The sequence below is a fragment of the Vipera ursinii genome (genome assembly GCF_947247035.1).
Source record: "Vipera ursinii genome assembly, chromosome: 5".
NCBI lineage: Eukaryota > Metazoa > Chordata > Lepidosauria > Squamata > Viperidae > Vipera > Vipera ursinii.
In genome coordinates this window covers 53,908,558-53,925,921 of record NC_139518.1, presented here as the reverse complement: position 1 = coordinate 53,925,921, position 17,364 = coordinate 53,908,558, and the positions used below count along the sequence as shown (strand labels likewise).

The 17,364-nt window shown below is 36.1% G+C and overlaps 1 protein-coding gene across 1 annotated transcript in view; it reads right to left on the bottom strand.

The window, feature by feature from the left end:
- VWA2 (von Willebrand factor A domain containing 2) overlaps positions 1-17,364 on the bottom strand; it is a 38,433-nt gene that overhangs the window by 8,318 nt on the left and 12,751 nt on the right. Inside the window, exons 3-9 of the mRNA XM_083363776.1 lie at positions 14,958-15,032; positions 12,696-12,829; positions 11,418-11,527; positions 3,636-3,830; positions 2,518-2,651; positions 918-1,050; positions 5-60 (exon numbers count right to left, since the gene is read on the bottom strand). Coding sequence (XP_083219902.1) covers positions 5-60; positions 918-1,050; positions 2,518-2,651; positions 3,636-3,830; positions 11,418-11,527; positions 12,696-12,829; positions 14,958-15,032 — 837 coding nt within the window. The remainder of the gene's footprint in view (positions 1-4; positions 61-917; positions 1,051-2,517; positions 2,652-3,635; positions 3,831-11,417; positions 11,528-12,695; positions 12,830-14,957; positions 15,033-17,364) is intronic.

The window sequence follows — 17,364 nt, the reverse complement described above, 5'->3', positions numbered from 1 at the left end:
TTACCTGAGCATATGGTTCGATAGCATGTAGACGGAAATTTGATGAAAATGTTCCTCCAGCTTAATTAAAGAAGCCAATATTAAACAAAATGAAATTTGGATGAGTTTGTATTTGAAAACAGTGAAGCAATGATATTTAATTAAATGATTAACAATATAATTCTGTATCACTATTTAATTTTTTTAACAACAATAAAATTCCCCAACTTTTACATCTGCAGTTTCTGGGGGAAAAACTGGAAAAGTAGAACAAAGCATTTTTAAGAAGTGCAGGTATTTAAATCTTCACAGTCTTCCAAACCCCATTTTAATCTGCACCTTATGTCCATCACACACACACACTTATTGTATTTGCCAGCTTTCTTCCTACAAACCCTTCTGAAAGACCACAGGTCAGTTTCTCAGGGGCACTTCCAGTGCATCTTCTGCAGTTCACATTGGAAGCTGCTGGCTATTTGTAAGGTTTGCAGGAGGAAGGCAGGAGGAAGGCTGATTCAAAGGACCATAGGGGTATGTGGCAAAAGGGCAGAGATGAGAAGGGAAGATAGGAGCACATGGTAATTGAAGCATACTGTGGTTGTAATGGCTGAGGCTGCCAAAAGTACAAGAACCAGAACTTTATATCTCCTTTGAAACTTGATAAGGGGAAGGAAGAAGAAGAAGAAGAAGAAGAAGAAGAAGAAGAAGAAGAAGAAGAAGAAGAAGAAGAAGAAGAAGAAGAAGAAGAAGAAGAAGAAGAAGAAGAAGAAGAAGAAGAAGGAAGAAGGAAGAAGAAGAAGAAGAAGAAGAAGAAGAAGAAGAAGAAGAAGAAGAAGAAGAAGAAGAAGAAGAAGAAGAAGAAGAAGAAGAAGAGGAGGAGGAGGAGGAGGGGGAGGAGGAGGAGGAGGAGGAGGAGGAGGAGGATTAGGGTGACTTACTTGTAGAAAGGGCAGAGTGATATGCGTACAACATTATTGCTTTGGGATCCTTTCCAGCAGAAATAGTTTCCAACCACTTCTTTTACTTGCTCAAGTGTTTTGCGTTCACAGGGATGAGATTCAGCCCTGCAACCTGGTGCAAGAGGCAAGAATTCAGAATCAATATTGTGTGTGATGAGAAACTTAAGTATACCAAAAGGGTGGCATAACAAAACTGTAGCACTTTAACCTTACTTGGATAAATCAGGTTTAATAGCTTTCTTCTGTAATGAAGAACATCAGGTAACATCTTGGGAAACATGTTTGCCTGAATTTATGGGGAGTAACTGCCAGTCAAAACAGGTAAGATTGGGTTAGATGTCAGATAGGCTGGACTGATCTAAAGCAATTTTTAGTGTTTGATGATTGAGCACTTTGACCCTTGGCAAGTTATTTCTCTGGTTTGCAATAATGTTTTGATTGAATGTTAATACATGTTTAAGTAAAGAAAAAGGATAGCTTACTAGCTCTCTTTTTTCTCTCTCTCTCTCATTATCTCCAACATACTTATTAAGATGTGCAGGAAAAATCATTTTGAAAATGTTTCTATTTGCAAACACCCACCTGTTGACTGCACAGGAATAAACTGCAACCAGTATCTATACATATTGCTATTTATGGTATAGCATTAACTTTCTAAATATTTGTAATAACTTTAATACCTAAATTTTAGAGGTGGAAAGAGTCATTTAGGATTCTCAGAGCTCAATCTTCTGGTTAATAGAGGAATCTAAAGAATTGGTCTTAGTTTTACTTAAATTTACCCATTAACTTAAACACACCCAATCAATTGAAACCCTCTTTGAATAATTTACTTCAATGTTGAATTATTGTTACTGTTGATTTTTCCCCCTAACATTCAATTGGAATCTGCCTGCCTGTAACTTGAATCCAATATTCCATGTCCTGCATTCCAGAATGCAATTTTAACTTAGAATACTCCTTTATTGTGCTACGTTGCTGTTTGAATCTTTCTTAGATGTTCAAAAAGCATTTTTCTCCATCAAACAAAAAACTGTAGGAAGGTTGCAAAATATATAACAACACAATATGGAATCTATTCTTAACATTCTTTGAATGACACCAGGTAATGAGGCAATAAAAAACAATAAAAAGTTTCCTTATCCCCTATCTATCAAAGAGTCATAAAATTAATTTTATAGCCACCTAGAGTCTTCTTGAGTCTGGCTATACCAAACTGACTAAATTAAATCGAGAAACAACTTTATGAAAAAAATGGCAGAGTGAGACTATAGCTCTTAATTGAGACATGAAAAACAAGACATAATAAAAACAGAAGGTTAGTAAATAACACTTAATTTGAGTGCTTAAACTAAACTGAGGATTCAGTTCTTTGTGCTCTATTGTTTTCCTTCAGACATTTAATTACCCAAACTAGGTAACATTATCAGTGTTAGTAGCTAGCACTGATGGTGTTACATAATTGGGGTAATGAAACTTCTGCAAGAAAACAACCAACCTCAGAGAACACTAAGGAACCATCATTTCAATCCTAAGGTGCAAATATTCTCCTTTATTGGTTAAATTAAACTTAAAATACCTGGAAATGCAGCACTGCAGATATCTGAGAGTGTAAGCATGGTATAAAGCCCATTGGAGGCATCATCAGTGTCTTCTGCAAACAGTGTATAGTATTCCACTGGCTCACTTGCTAGAGCATACAATTCTTCCCACCTGCACAAAAGCAAATTTAGTGTAACAAAAACAACAACACATCACACATCCTTACACCACAAAGCTTCCTTGTACAGAACTGAATCATTAATCCTGCTTAATTGTTTTATGAAAGGCCTAATACTGTTCATTATACAACATTATTTTTGTTATTTACAATAGACAGTTATGTAAACTGGTTGCAACCCTTAGGCTACCTTTTTTCCCAGTGGGAAGCGTCACCTGTTCCTGTTCTTTCTGGCTTTTTCCTGTTCGGGCGCATTATTTGCTCTGTCTTAGAAACATGTTTTAACCATACTATTCAGTTTACATGTATTCCTCGACTTACAACCACAATTGGAACCAGAACTTCCATCACTGAGCAATATACGGTAGTCATTGAGTGAGTTGCACCTGATTTTAGGTCATTTGGCCCAAGTTCATTAAGTGAACCACCTGGTGATTTGACTTTGTCTGAGAGGGTGCAAATGGCAATCACATGATCCCAGGTCATTGCCACTGTTGCAAACACTTGGCAATTGCCAAGTCCCTATATCATGATCACATGACTTCAGGGATGCTGCAAGGGTTGCAAGTGTGAGGACAAATCATAAGTAACTTTCTTCAGTACGTTTGTAACTGCAAACGGTTGCTTCACAAATGGTCCTAAGTCAAGAACTTCCTCTAGAATTGCTTCTAAAATTTAGAATGAATTTTACCAGTTTTCCAACCCTTCAGATTAAATTCATCCAGATTTATCTGGAGATGCCAAGGAATGCACTGGAATCTTTGGCATGCAAAAGAAGTAATCAATGACTGAGTTCTAGAAAACAAGTCCCGCTATTGGTCTTCCAAACTCTCAACTGCAATAACTTCCTACACAATGTATATCCTCTTTCTGTTCTTGAAGGATGTGCACGCGAAATCTTCTATCCGCTGCAGGACTTCCCTTCAATCTTTAACTATTAAGTGGCAACAACAATCGAACATCCCATGTTAACTCACCTTGGGAAGTTGACTCCAATTGCAAACACTGCAATCCCTCTTTCTTTTATCTGCTGGGCTAAGGTTGACACATTTTTTTCAGATCTCCCATCTGTTAAGATTATAAGGATTTGGGGAACTGATGAGTTCCTGCCTCCACGGAATCCTTGTTGAAGAATATGTTTCAGAGCAAGACCTGTTTCTGTTCTCCCACCTCTAAAGCAAGAAAAGCGAGCATTAGGAAAGCTGCAAGCACCCATTTTTGTTTTCTTAACTTCTGACAAATCCTTATTAATATCTGTACATGACAGAATATTTTTTTCCCGAAAAGTAAAGAGGAAATGAAATGTTTTATAACTATGGCATACACATATGCACACTCAAATATTTTTAAAAAGCTTGACAAAGCCATTGGTTCATTTTTTATAGAAGGAACAACTATTCAGAAGCTCTTTATTAAAAATATAGCCTTCTTATGATGATGGTATTTTAATTTCCCTGATACTAAACAATATCATTTGGTTTATTTGTTAATCTTCATTGGATTAAAAATGCTACTGATTATCTTCCATTGGGAGTTCAACTTGAGAATTACTACTAAGCACCCTGAATTTCTGGCAGTTTCTTGGTGATAATCATTGTGAGAATTTGATTATTTTTTCTATGTTAAAGGTAATCAGATGTATGGATTGGATTTTGCATAAACTATTAAAAATGGATGTAAATTATTGCACAAGAGATGGTAGATGCCTCTCATTTAAAGATATTTTATTACTTTAACCAAAATACATTAGTATCAAGTAAGATAAAGGAATGAAAGATTAGTCTAGTAATATATATTAATCAAAATGCATCAATAAACTGTATGCACATAATTGGATAATATGTCAAAATGAAAGCAATAATTTATTACAATAACATCCTCATATATTATTTTGGATTTTCATATTTAGATAATACTGTCTCTGGGAAGCTGCTTTGGTATATGTAACTAGGGGGATTCTTATTAAGAAAATAAAGCCATATCTTAGCAAATAAATAAAGCAAATAAATCTTATTTTAATTGTTTTCACAGCAGTCAAGGTCATTTGTATTATTTTGAAGAATAAACTATGATTGTACAATCTGCAACATCTTTTGTCAGTTTTTAATCTCCAGCTTAAAATCTGAAAATACTTGACCACAATGCAAATAGAGAGAGAGAGAGAGAGAGAGAGAGAGAGAGAGAGAGATCTGTATAAATTATTGCTTAATTCAATATGATAATTATCAGAATGTGTGAAGTAAATTCACATAAATATAGATGTAAATTTGGTAACAGAGACGATAGAACTTTTATTGATGTGGTAAATTTTAATAGTTGTTAGATGATGTCATTTGTAAATCAATTCCAGACAGGATTCTTTCATTATTGATGGCCATTTTAAATTTATTTCTAAAAATCCATTTTGTTTCCAGAATTGATATCTATATTTCTCATAATTCATAGTTTTGTTTGCCTTTATTTAAAAAAGAAAATACAACCTCCACATTCATTATTCATTAGCAACCCATAAACTTTGGTAACTGTATATTTGGCCTTTGGTGCTTTTTTTTTACACATTCCTTTTCAAATAAGATTTAAACTGCCCATTAAAGTTAATTTATCTTGAATCTGAAGTATCTGTCATTAACTTTTGCCCTTTTCCCCTCAATATATTTATAGTATAAATAACACATATGCCTCAATGTATTATTTATACTTTTACACTTTTTACTGTTTTTGTCATTTTAATGTTTCTAAATGACATCATCTGCCCTGATAACCTTGGTTACCAAGAACTATAATATAATTAAAGCTATTATTATGTTTCATAAGCTATGATTTCAAGTTGTTTCCATTTATTCCTTCACATCCTTTCCCTACTGTCAAATAGCAGTAGAAACAAATTGTGTAATTCCCTTCATTTGTTGCATGATGTCATTTATTCCCTTTTTCCCATCACATGGAAAATATTAAATATTAAATATCATGAGAAAAATAACTATGTAATCATATGAATGTAAGGGAGAACACTAAGACAACTGGACAACCTTCTCCCTCTGGTTCCCTCCAAAGGGGAGTGACTGTTTAAGGATCCTGGGGGGCACAAGGGTGGGAAAAGTGGCAATGAGATATTGCTTTAGCTCACACCAAGAGCTATTTCCAAATCCAACAGCATCATGGCATACTCTCTGGCCTCAGTACAGGAGAAAACAATAGTTTCTTCCAGACAGTCTCTTATAGCCATTTATCCTGCTCTTCTTTTCAATTGCAATGAACCAAAGGTTTCAGGAGGCAACTGGAGTTTCTTGTTTTTCTTTGCTTATCATCCAAAAAGCTTCTTCATCTCTGACTGGATGGTGGTAAATAGAAGGATTTATATTCCTTGCAGACAGCTGGTCATTTGCATTCTTTTAGAGAGTCATTGGGGCCACTTGGAGGTTTGTCTGTGTCCTCAGGGTCACCTGAATGGTGCAAATGTGCCTGGAGCCTTCTTGGCTGCAGGATGTTTTCTGCCCTGTGTCCCTTCACTGTTGAAGACAGGCACAGGCTGTTGGGGACAAGTCTGTGTTGTCTGCATCTCAAACTGAAACACAAATGCTTCCTGTAGTCCTGTAACCGCTCTCTAAAAGACTGCAAATGACCAGCTGTCTGCAAGGAATATAAATCCTTCCATTCCCCACCATCCAGTCAGAGCTGAAGAAGGTTCTTGGATGAGAAGCAAAACATCTTCAAAGAAAAAACAAGAAAGTCCAGTTGCGCTCTGAAAAAGCACCATTGGAACAACCATGACCTGGATGACTAAGAATCTCCATAGACATATTGTAATGAATGTTAAGCTTTAATGACTTTTCAAGATATAATGGAGAAAATAGAGTGGATAGGTAGGTATGAGAATCAAGGAGAGTCATGCAGGAAAAATTGCAGCTGTCTTGATTTCCAAAACAATGAGTAGTCTGAAAGGGAAAACACCTACTTTACAATGATACTCTTGGTTCGTATCTATTACAACAGAAAAAATAGCTACTTCCTGGAGAGAAGAATGAAGCTGCACAGGAGTTGGTTCACTCCTGATGAATAAAAACCCAGATGGTGATTTGTAGCTGAAAACTTTTCCTTGTTCCTGTAGATATGATACATTTATATATTTAGCTAAAAAGCATAGGGTACCAGGATTATTCATACTTTACAAATTGTGCTGTTCTCTTCTTAAAAGAGTGGCTGTTTTCCAGCGACTGTTAAAGATCCAATGCTCATCTGGCAGGTGGGATTTCTTATCCATCCCCAGACTTCTTTTTCAACAGGGAATGAAGTCAGTTCTAGGAGTCCCAGAAATTAGGTGCAGCTCTCAGAAACCCATTTGAATTGTACCATTTGATCAGAACATTTTGGCAGCCACAAAGCTTTGTATTGTTCTGCTTATTGTTCTGCTGGTGCAGAATGCGGCCACGCGAGTTGTGATGGGGGTTTCCCAATACTCCCATATAACACCTCTACTCCGCGAGCTGCATTGGCTCCTGGTTGCCCTCCGGGTGAGATTCAAGGTGCTGGTGATGACCTATAAAGCCCTAAATGGCTTGGGTCCGGGATATCTGAGGGAACACCTGCTACCAGCATCAAGTTCCCTTCGTCCAGTGCGAGCCCACAGGGAGGGTCTTCTCAGGGTGCCACTGGTAAGAGATTGCCGGCGGACGACACCCAGGGATAGGGCCTTCTCAGTGGGGGCGCCTGCCCTTTGGAATCAGCTGCCAGTGGAGCTGAGGACTGCCCCCGACCTCCGTTCATTCCGCCGGGACCTGAAGACCTGGCTCTTCGAGCTCTCTGGCCCAGGCTGAGAATTAATCTTAATTTTAACTGGGGTTTTATTTATGCAGGGACAAATATAATTTTTTTTAAATTTGTTTTTAACTTTTGTATCTTGGTTTTTTAATCACCCTGTAAACCGCCCTGAGTCCTTTGGGAAAGGGCGGTATATAAATGTAATAAAATAAAATAAAATAAAATAAAATAAAATAAAATAAAATAAAATAAAATAATAAAATAAAATAAAATAAAATAATAAAATAAAATAAAGTAAAATAAAATAAAATAAAATAAAATAAAGTAAAATAAAATAAAATAATAAAATAAAATAAATTAATAAAATAAAATAAAATAAAATAAAATAAAATAAAATAAAATAAAATAAAATAAAATAAAATAAATAAAAAGGGATCTAGACTGGCAAGAATAGAAGGGAAGACTGGAAATGCTCGATTCCCGAGGAACCAAATTCAGTGTTCTTGGGACCAGATTTCCATCATGCAGATCCATTTTTACACATACGGATATGAATAATGATAATAAAAAATACTAGGAACTTTTGCAAGCACTATATATCCATGGCAAATTGTATCCTGTGCTAGATCATAGTGACAAAATTAATTTAAGAATATCATCAAAAATAATCAAACTTCTATTATGTCTTTTGAAAGGGAAGATTAAGCTGTCCTAGTGAGTTGTTTGACGTTGATCTGAAAGTCAGAAAGCATCTCAGGTTCCTACTATTTGCTAAACCCAAGGGGGATTCTTTTATTAATTCTGCAGTAGCATAGGGTGGACTAATCATGAATCTTGATAATCTCATCAACTTTTTTTTTTGCTCCTCTTAGCATGTGTCTTTCCAGAACAGTAACATATCGTATGATGAATAAAGTGCAGGAGTGATGTGTAAGAATGATAATAAATGTGTAAGAATGATAATAAATAATGTCATATACAAAAGAGATTATCAATAAAGGCATAGATAAGAGACCTCACCAATATCACTTATAGGAGTATGATCAGGCTATGCAGTTTGCAATTAAAATTAGAGTAATATCCTAGCACTTTGGCCTTGATTGGAGTCTACGGAAAAATATATAAATCACTTTTACAACAAAGTGTTCTTCCTCATAGCTCAGAGATGAACCCTATGTTTGTTTATTTTGGAAATAAACCTTTTATTTCCTGGTGTATTCGGCATTTGATCACACTCTTACTTTATGGTGCCTAATGCTTTATTCTACACATTTCTCTTTATATCAGCTTGTAATTTTTAGTACTCTAAACTCCTGCCAAAATTGTCTTTGAACTCTTTTGAAAGCTTTTCCTTTATTCTTTCTCTCCACTGCCTTATTCTCAAGTTCCATGTCAGGAATGCATCAACAAAGTTGTGATGGCAGTCATGCTTTTTCTGGCCAGCTGCATTTTGTCAGTTTCCATCATTTTCCACCTCCAAAAACCTAAACCCACTGAACAGTTGTGTTTATAGAGTACCATTCTGTGATAAAGTCCATACCTTAAAACAGTCTTCCACAAACTAATATATGGGAACTATAATTCTTAGAAACTGAGAAGTTTAGCCCCAATCTATTTGGATGGGAAAAAGATCTTTTATTCTTATTCCCCCAAGACCTGGTTTGAGAATTCTACTTCTCAATCTAGCATATCTGGAGTTCATCACATTGGGACATTATCTTAGAATATTATATAAAAGGTTTGCTTATAGATAAATGAGCTAAAACTCTTTCTGATTCATTTATTAGAAAACTCTTGGAATTTAAATTTACAGCTCTCAGGATATTTTTTCCTATACTTGCATGTTAAATATAACCATAAACAAATTAATACATACACCCATGTTGTTAACCCATTGGAAAATTGCCTTACTGAATTGATACATATGGTTCACTTGGGCTGAGACAAAGAGAAAGAATAGGATAGAATTAGATACCGTAGATACACATATAATTTCAATGCAATTTCTGTTGTTCTTTATTCTGTGGTTGAAATGTAGCAACATGGCAAATTAAAATGTCTCCTTTTAATTTATATAACACAGTAAACAAAAACATGGGAAATTATAGGAACATATAAAAATGCAGTAAAAGTGCTACACTCAATTTGCCAGCAAATTTGGAAAACTCAACAGTGGCCACAAGATTGGAAAAGATCAGTTTACATTCCAATTCCAAAGAAAGGCAGTGCCAAAGAATGTTCAAACTATCGCACCATTGCACTCATTTCTCATGCTAGTAAAGTCATGCCTAAAATCCTACAAGCTAGACTTCAGCAGTATGTGGTTCGAGAACTACCAGAAGTAAAGGCAGGATTTCGAAGAGGCAGAGGAACTAGAGATCAAATTGCCAACATACGCTGGATCATGGAGAAAGCTAGGGAGTTCCAGAAAAACATCTACTTCTGCTTCATTAACTATGCTAAAGCCTTTGATTGTGTGGATCATAACAAACTGTGGCAAGTTCTTAAAGAGATGGGCATACCAGACCATCTTATTTGTCTCTTGAGAAACCTATATGTGGGCCAAGAAGCAACAGTGAGAACTGGACACGGAACCACTGATTGGTTCAAAATTGGGAAAGGAGTCCGGCAAGGCTGTATACTGTCACCCTGCCTATTTAACTTATATGCAGAGCACATCATGAGAAAGGCAGGGCTAGATGAATCAAAAGTTGGAATCAAGATTGCCGGAAGAAATATCAACAACCTAAGATATGCAGATGATACCACTCTAATGGCAGAAAGTGAAGAAGAACTAAAGAGCCTCTTGTTGCGGGTGAGGAAGGAGAGTGCAAAACTTGGGTTGAAACTTAACATTAAGAAAACCAAGATCATGGCATCCGGCCCTCTCAATTCCTGGCAAATAGATGGGGAAGAAATGGAGGTAGTGACAGATTTTATTTTCCTGGGCTCCAAGATCACTGCAGATGGGGACTGTAGCCAAGAAATTAAAAGAGGCTTGCTCCTGTGGAGGAAAGCCATGGTAAATCTAGACAGCACACTAAAAAACAGAGACTTCACCCTGTCAACAAAAGTGCGTATAGTCAAGGCTATGGTCTTCGCAGTTGCAATGTATGGCAGTGAAAGTTGGACCATAAGAAAGGCTGAGCGCCAAAGAATTGAGGCCTTTGAACTATGGTGCTGGAGAAGACTCCTGTGAGTCCCTTGGACTGCAAGGCGATCAAACCGGTCAGTCCTAGAGGAGATCAACCCTGACTGCTCTTTAGAAGGCCAGATCCTGAAGCTAAAACTCAAATACTTTGGCCACCTAATGAGAAGGAAGGACTCACTGGAGAAGAGCCCAATGCTGGGAAAGATTGAGGGCAATAGAAGAAGGGGACGACAGAGAATGAGGTGGCTGGATGGAGTCACTGAAGCAGTAGGCGTGAGCTTAAATGGACTCCAGAAGATGGTAGAGGACAGGAAGGCCTGGAGAAACGTTGTCCATAGGGTTGCGATGAGTTGGACACGACTTCTCAGCTAACAACAACATAAAAATGATGAGCTGGTTGGGGGATTTGGAGAAAGTAGCTAATACAGGTCCATCAGAAAAATGAAAATATTTATGGCGAATGAGAAGTAGGTTGCACTGTGGAGATCATGTGGTATTGTGGTGAAAGTATTGTATTATAAATAAGCACAGCCAGTGTCAGCCAAAGAAGCTAATAGGATGATTTTGGGCATTAAAAGATAGCTAATCTAAGTTGATAGGAGAAATTACAGACTTATCGATCATTTGATATAATTTGTCGATATAATTATAATAACTTGGGGAGAATTCCATGTGATATAACAGAATATCATTCTGTTTTGAAAGAACTTTCTTTAAACAGAGGCTGGATGCCTGTTCAGCTACAATTCATGATTTCTTGTATTGTTCGGACATGACCTTTGAGCTCACTTAATGCAATTATATGATTTGATGATCCAGAGCAAGAGTCCAAATACAAAATCTATCTTACTTGAACACGATCTTCTTGAGTTGGTCTTTTATCTCATGCTTGGTGAAATATGCATCCAATGAGAATTCCAAGCGAGGAGTGTTGCTGAATTGTATTGCTCCAACTCTAACCTGAAAGGGTAAGATAAAGTTGAGGTGGTTTCAATATGCTAAGCTACGGAAAATTAGAAATAAGTAATTTAAATTTCCTCCCTTCTTTAGAATTTCCTTTCCTTCTGGTAGTATTTTCCTTTCCTTCTAGTTAGAAGGCACATGAAACTATCAGCAACCCGTTCAAAGGAATAACATTCACAACAGAAGAAGAAAATAACAACACACTAGCCTTCCTGTATATTCTCATCAGCAGAAGCAATGATGGGAAATTAGAAACACAAGTCTATTATACCGTAAAACCACTCATACGAATTAAATGTTCCACTATCAAAGAAACAATCCAAACTCTCACAATAGCAGCTGTGTAAGAAACACATCCAGGAATACCAACCAGCAGTCAGAAGACATGTTGAAAACTCCTTAATTGCACAACAAATTGGAGATTTAATCAAAGTTTCAACTGGAAAACTGTGAGCATCCTAGATCAAGTTAAAGCCCCAAATGCTAGAGAATTCCTGGAAGCTTGCTGTTCTGATAAATCAGCTACCAACATCTACATACCATTCAAAACAGATAAGCAAAAAGTTACAAGTTAAAAGACCACAACACCGATTTGTCAGAAACTCTAATAAGCCGAGATTGACACCAGAATTTAACTAGACCAGCAATCAAACAGTAAACAATACCTTAATCAAGAAAGTACCAAACAATCGAACAGTAAATAGCAGCCTAATCAAGAAACCAAGAATACTTCCACCAACATTGACAAGGCAAGCCACTTGTATATAAACAGAAAGCAAAACCTACTCCCTCCTAGCATTGATGATGGTACATAGTTAGGTAATGAAATTTCTACAAGAAAACAACCAAGTTCAGAGAGTACGAACTAGCCCACATTTATATTATTAAGGTGATCCAGAAGCTTCTGTAGTTGGGTGGCATTAACAAATGCAATAAAAATTAAAAATAATTTTATTTTTTTAAAAAATACATGTCCCACCTACCTAAATGGAGAACAGTATAAAAATACCACCCTCCTCCCAATGTAATAAAATAGAGACAGAAGGAATGAAACATTTCAGAGACAGAACTGTTCTTTAAATTCCAGATTTCTTACCCACTGTTCCCTACGTTAGTTTTTATTGCAGTGCTATTAGTATTGTGTGGAATATATGAGTATACTTACCTTTTCTGGACTGATGTCCAATGCATCACAAAGCTTGATTGTCAGATATTTTGACCTTTCAAAGCTTCCTTTGCCAATGCTATAGGATCCATCTAACAGAAATAAGATATCGACTGGAGCAGAGCAATTCATTACTGAAAAAAGACAGAGGCATTTTCTCATAACCTTTAACAATAACAATTTGAACTGTTTTGTTGTGTTGGGGTCATGAATGGGATTGCCGGAGAAAAAGAAATGCACACACTAAAGACAAAGGTTACTATTAATAGCTTTTTTATTATAAATAGCAAGGAAAAGAAGAGGAAATCCAGTCATAGCTGCATTTACTATCAAAAATATAATTATAATGGTTCTAGATTATATATTCTCAACTCTCAGGTTAATCTTCTAGTAAATAGGTTTATAAGATTACTTGCTAAGCATTATTAAATGACAATATAATGTTATCTTTAGTGTTTTGGACCCTTGTTACATCATCTGTTCCAGTAGGTGGTGTAGGGGACATGTTCCAGGCTCGCTTTCTGAGGCAATAACATCTAATTGGATCTAGGAGGCATTTCTTTGTTGCTTTGCTTCTCCTTTGGAAGAAGCTTCCCCTCTTACTAGACCTGCCCTCAAAGCACCAGAAGGCAAGACAAGAAACAATGGATGGAAACTAATAAAGGAGAGATGCAACCTGCAATTAAGGAGAAACTTCCTAATGGTGAGAACAATTAACCAGTGGAACAACTTGCCTTCAGACGTTATGGGTGTTTCATCACTGGAGGTTTTAACAAAAGACTGGACAGCCACTTGTCTGAAATAGTATAGTATCTGCTGCTTGAGCAGGGCATTGGAATAGGAGACCTCCAAGGTTCTGTTCTATTCTATTCTGTTCTGTTCTGTTTCTATTATTTCTATTTCTATTATTTCTATTCTAGACCTATCTTTCTCCTATGCATCAGACAAGGATGCCAATTGAGCCTCTCCTGCTGGAAGAGTGCTTTTATGGCTAGTCTCAGTTGTATGTGTATGGTTGTATTATTCTTTTGTTCAATTTTGACAGTTTTTTATTTTTATTGATGTAGGCCAACCAGACTCATAAATTATGAATTGGGTGGCCTCACTCATGTCTTGAATGAATAAATAAATCCCAACTAGTTTTCCCCTTATCTCTCCTAACTATTACAATTAAAAATCCTGAAAATGTTAGGGATCATTAGCCTGGGATTCAGTTTAATAAATGTCCTCATTCTAGTATCATCCAGCCTCTCCCCCATCCCCAACTCCACCCCAGCTTCTAGCTAATCTGGAGAGTACCAGTTAAGAAAAGACTGAACAGTGTAGTTAAAAATGGCTTCCAGACAGTCTGCAACTTCCAAGCTGAGATTCTAAAATATGATAACGAACCCAATACCTTCTAGATGTTTCTGAGTTCTGACCCAGAGCATATCCCATGGAAGTTGTGGAATCAGAGTTAAAAACATCTGAAAAGCCTAGCCTAAAGAACATGGAAATTTTACACATAATTCTTGTGGTTGAATGTTACTGCATTTTATTCTTCTAGATATTCAGCCAGACAAGTTTGTTATTCTGAGAACAGCAGCTGTTTCTAAACAGACACAAGATATTATTCCTTTAGGCACTTAACCAGTTTTTCCTCATGTACACAATATACACCACACTAAGTCATGCTTTATTAAGTAAAGTCAAAACCAGTTGAGTTTCAATATCACTTTAAGCATTAATAAAAGCTACAAACTGTAATGAATAGATTTATGCAGTACAGTTATTCAAAACCAAATCAAGCCATATTATTTTTTAATACAAAGGAAGACTCTTCAGACACCCCACCTCTCAGCATTTTAAAAGGCATATGTAATTGTTGTTGTAAATCCTTTCTGGATTTAAAATGTTTACTGGTTGTTTTTAGCTCTGGGTCTGAGAGATCTGTAGTTATGAAGTTTTCTTGTTATACTGCAACCTTTTATAATCTTCAGATAAGATATATGAGCTTTGGTTGATACAAGCTTCATACAAGCATCAGGTTGCTTTAAGGAACTGAAACAAGTGCCCCATAGGACTTTCTTAGAACCAAGCTGAAAGTACTGCACAGCCCTACTGTATATTGATGGAACCCCAAACAGGTAATTTAAGAAGCAGTTGTAAAGGAGAAGGAACAGTTTGGAATAATAGGAAACAAGTAAGTATGTACTGTATGAATCTGCAGTGGAAAGGATAGTTATGAATAACTTCTGTGTACAAATGAAATACAGTACTTACATTGGGAAGCAACTGAAATCTTCTCAATTATTTCTTGACTGATTTGTAGTTCTTGGATACTCCATGATATGAATACTGCAACATTAAATAACAGTCAAAACTATCAACACTTACCAACATACTTCAAGGAAATCATGTCATACCATTCTTTTCAAATGACTGACTGTTTGGGACAAAATAGTTTGCTTTTTTTCCCTTTGGAATAGCCAAGCATTTAAGATATTAACACCATTATTCACAACACTAATAACTTCTTTTCAAAACTCCAGAAAAGCTAAAGACTTTGATTTTATTCTAGAAAGGAGAACACAGCTGAAAAAGAATGCAGGTTGTTACATAGCCTGAACATTAATCAGCAACAAAAAATAGAAATTTAACTGAAAGATCTGAGTTATCTGCACTGCACCATTGTCTAACTACAATCAATCATTCTCCAGTAGTTATTATATGTTTGTAAGAATTTTAAAGTTGATTAGATCCAAGAGTAGATATTTTTGCATTATGCATTATCATAGTACCTGTCTCTGAAAGATAAATAGAGTGTGTAAGAAGAGAGCAGGAAAAATATGCAAATTTGCTATTTTAATAAACTAAATTTATTTCTGGACAATCTTCAAAAAAAGTTAACACTTTAGAATTAACAGAATGCTTGCATGTTTGTTTAATGGTGCTTGCTTTAGGGATCCTTTGGTCGAACTAGGAGTAACTTTCTAGTCTCTCTCTGTTTTTATCACTTCTCTTCCTGCTGTGATATAATAGGAAGCAGAAAAACTGGTTTTATTCTCTTTAGTGAAAATGAGAAAAAAAATCAACCTGGATCTATACTATTGTGAACATATACAGTTTCTGGCACAGGGCTTACACTGAGTATTTGTCTACTACCCTAACACTCTGTTTTGGTTGAACATTAGCAAGCAACTGACTCATACCTAACATAACTCAGTATCAATGTATGCATTATTAATAACACAGATGAAAGAAAGAAAATCACATATGGTGGCTAGGCAATAAAATAAGTGGAGACTCATTAAAAAAACATAAAGCCTCATTCAAAATTAATTTTTCCTAACCAGGATTGCTACTGAACTAAATTTAGCTACCTTCATGGAGTAATCAGTGAATCAATCTGATAATAAAAAATGTACTACCTCCACTTCACACCAGGCACTTAGAATGAAGAATTTTGTGACAAGCAGCTAGAGAAAAAAGATACTCCAGTAACACATTTTCTTATTTAAAAAATTATATGACCATCCAACTCACCCACAGTGACTTAGGGGTTGGGGGATGGGACTTACAATATTAAAATATCACAGTGTAATAACCTATGAAACACTCTAGCAGCAGCAATCACACACTCACACCACTTGATCAGTTCTATATCAACCAGGGGTCGCCAAACTTGCTGACAAAACTACATCTTCAGGGCTTTTGGGGAAAGTAACAAAATGGGGCCAATCGTATCTCCAGCAGAATGATGTTGCAAAGAATGGAAACCACCAGAGAAGGCCCACTTCCTTGGTCCCACTAGGTATACCTTCACACTAGATGGGACCTGTAACTTACATTGCCTTCCTGCTCTGGTGGGCTGGGTAGATGTAACTGGAAAGAGGTGGCCCTAAGCAACTTTTCCCATGGCCAAACATGACATAAATACTATGTGTTATCATATGTTCCCTCTAACACCACAGATGATAACAAATTCCACTGGGGTGAAGACTGTCCTTCAAGGAACAGATAGGATGGTAAATAAATGTTTAAGGATGAAAAGGGTTCTGTAAATTAGGACTTTTGTTAGGATGGTTCAGTGTTTTAAGCTCGTCATTTTGTAGGTACAAGTAAAAGACTTTTTAGATTCTATAAAAGATTTTTCAAGGCCAAGCATGAGCTGAAAGACACAACAGACCCCTTGACTTTACCTTTCTTTTCCACAGAGATAAATCTACAGTAGAGGATGGCCTGAAATAAAGACTCATCCCAAACAACTAGTTTTAGCCAGTTTTTTAAATGGCAAATCCTTATACAATCTTCATTGAATATAAAGCAATGAAGTATGTTAAGCATACAACAAAGCATACAGTGCATGGCTCGTTTGTTTTTTTTTTAAATGTGAATTACACTCAATATGTTTAAATCATAAGTGGAAAATTAATGGCATTCAAACAAAACAGCCTAAGGTTTAAATACTTGGGAATCTTCCAGACTTTTTATAAGGTGGAGATATCAACCTCATGACATTTCAGTCCCTACCTGAAAACTTTGAATACTGCAGTGAATTTTGCCAGATGTAATAGCCATATTTTTTTCAACTGCCACCAAGTTATTTAGAACAAAGATGCCAATTCTCTTGTTATGCTGCAGCATAGCTTGGATGCTAATTTTCAAAGAACTAAAACATTCAGATTTA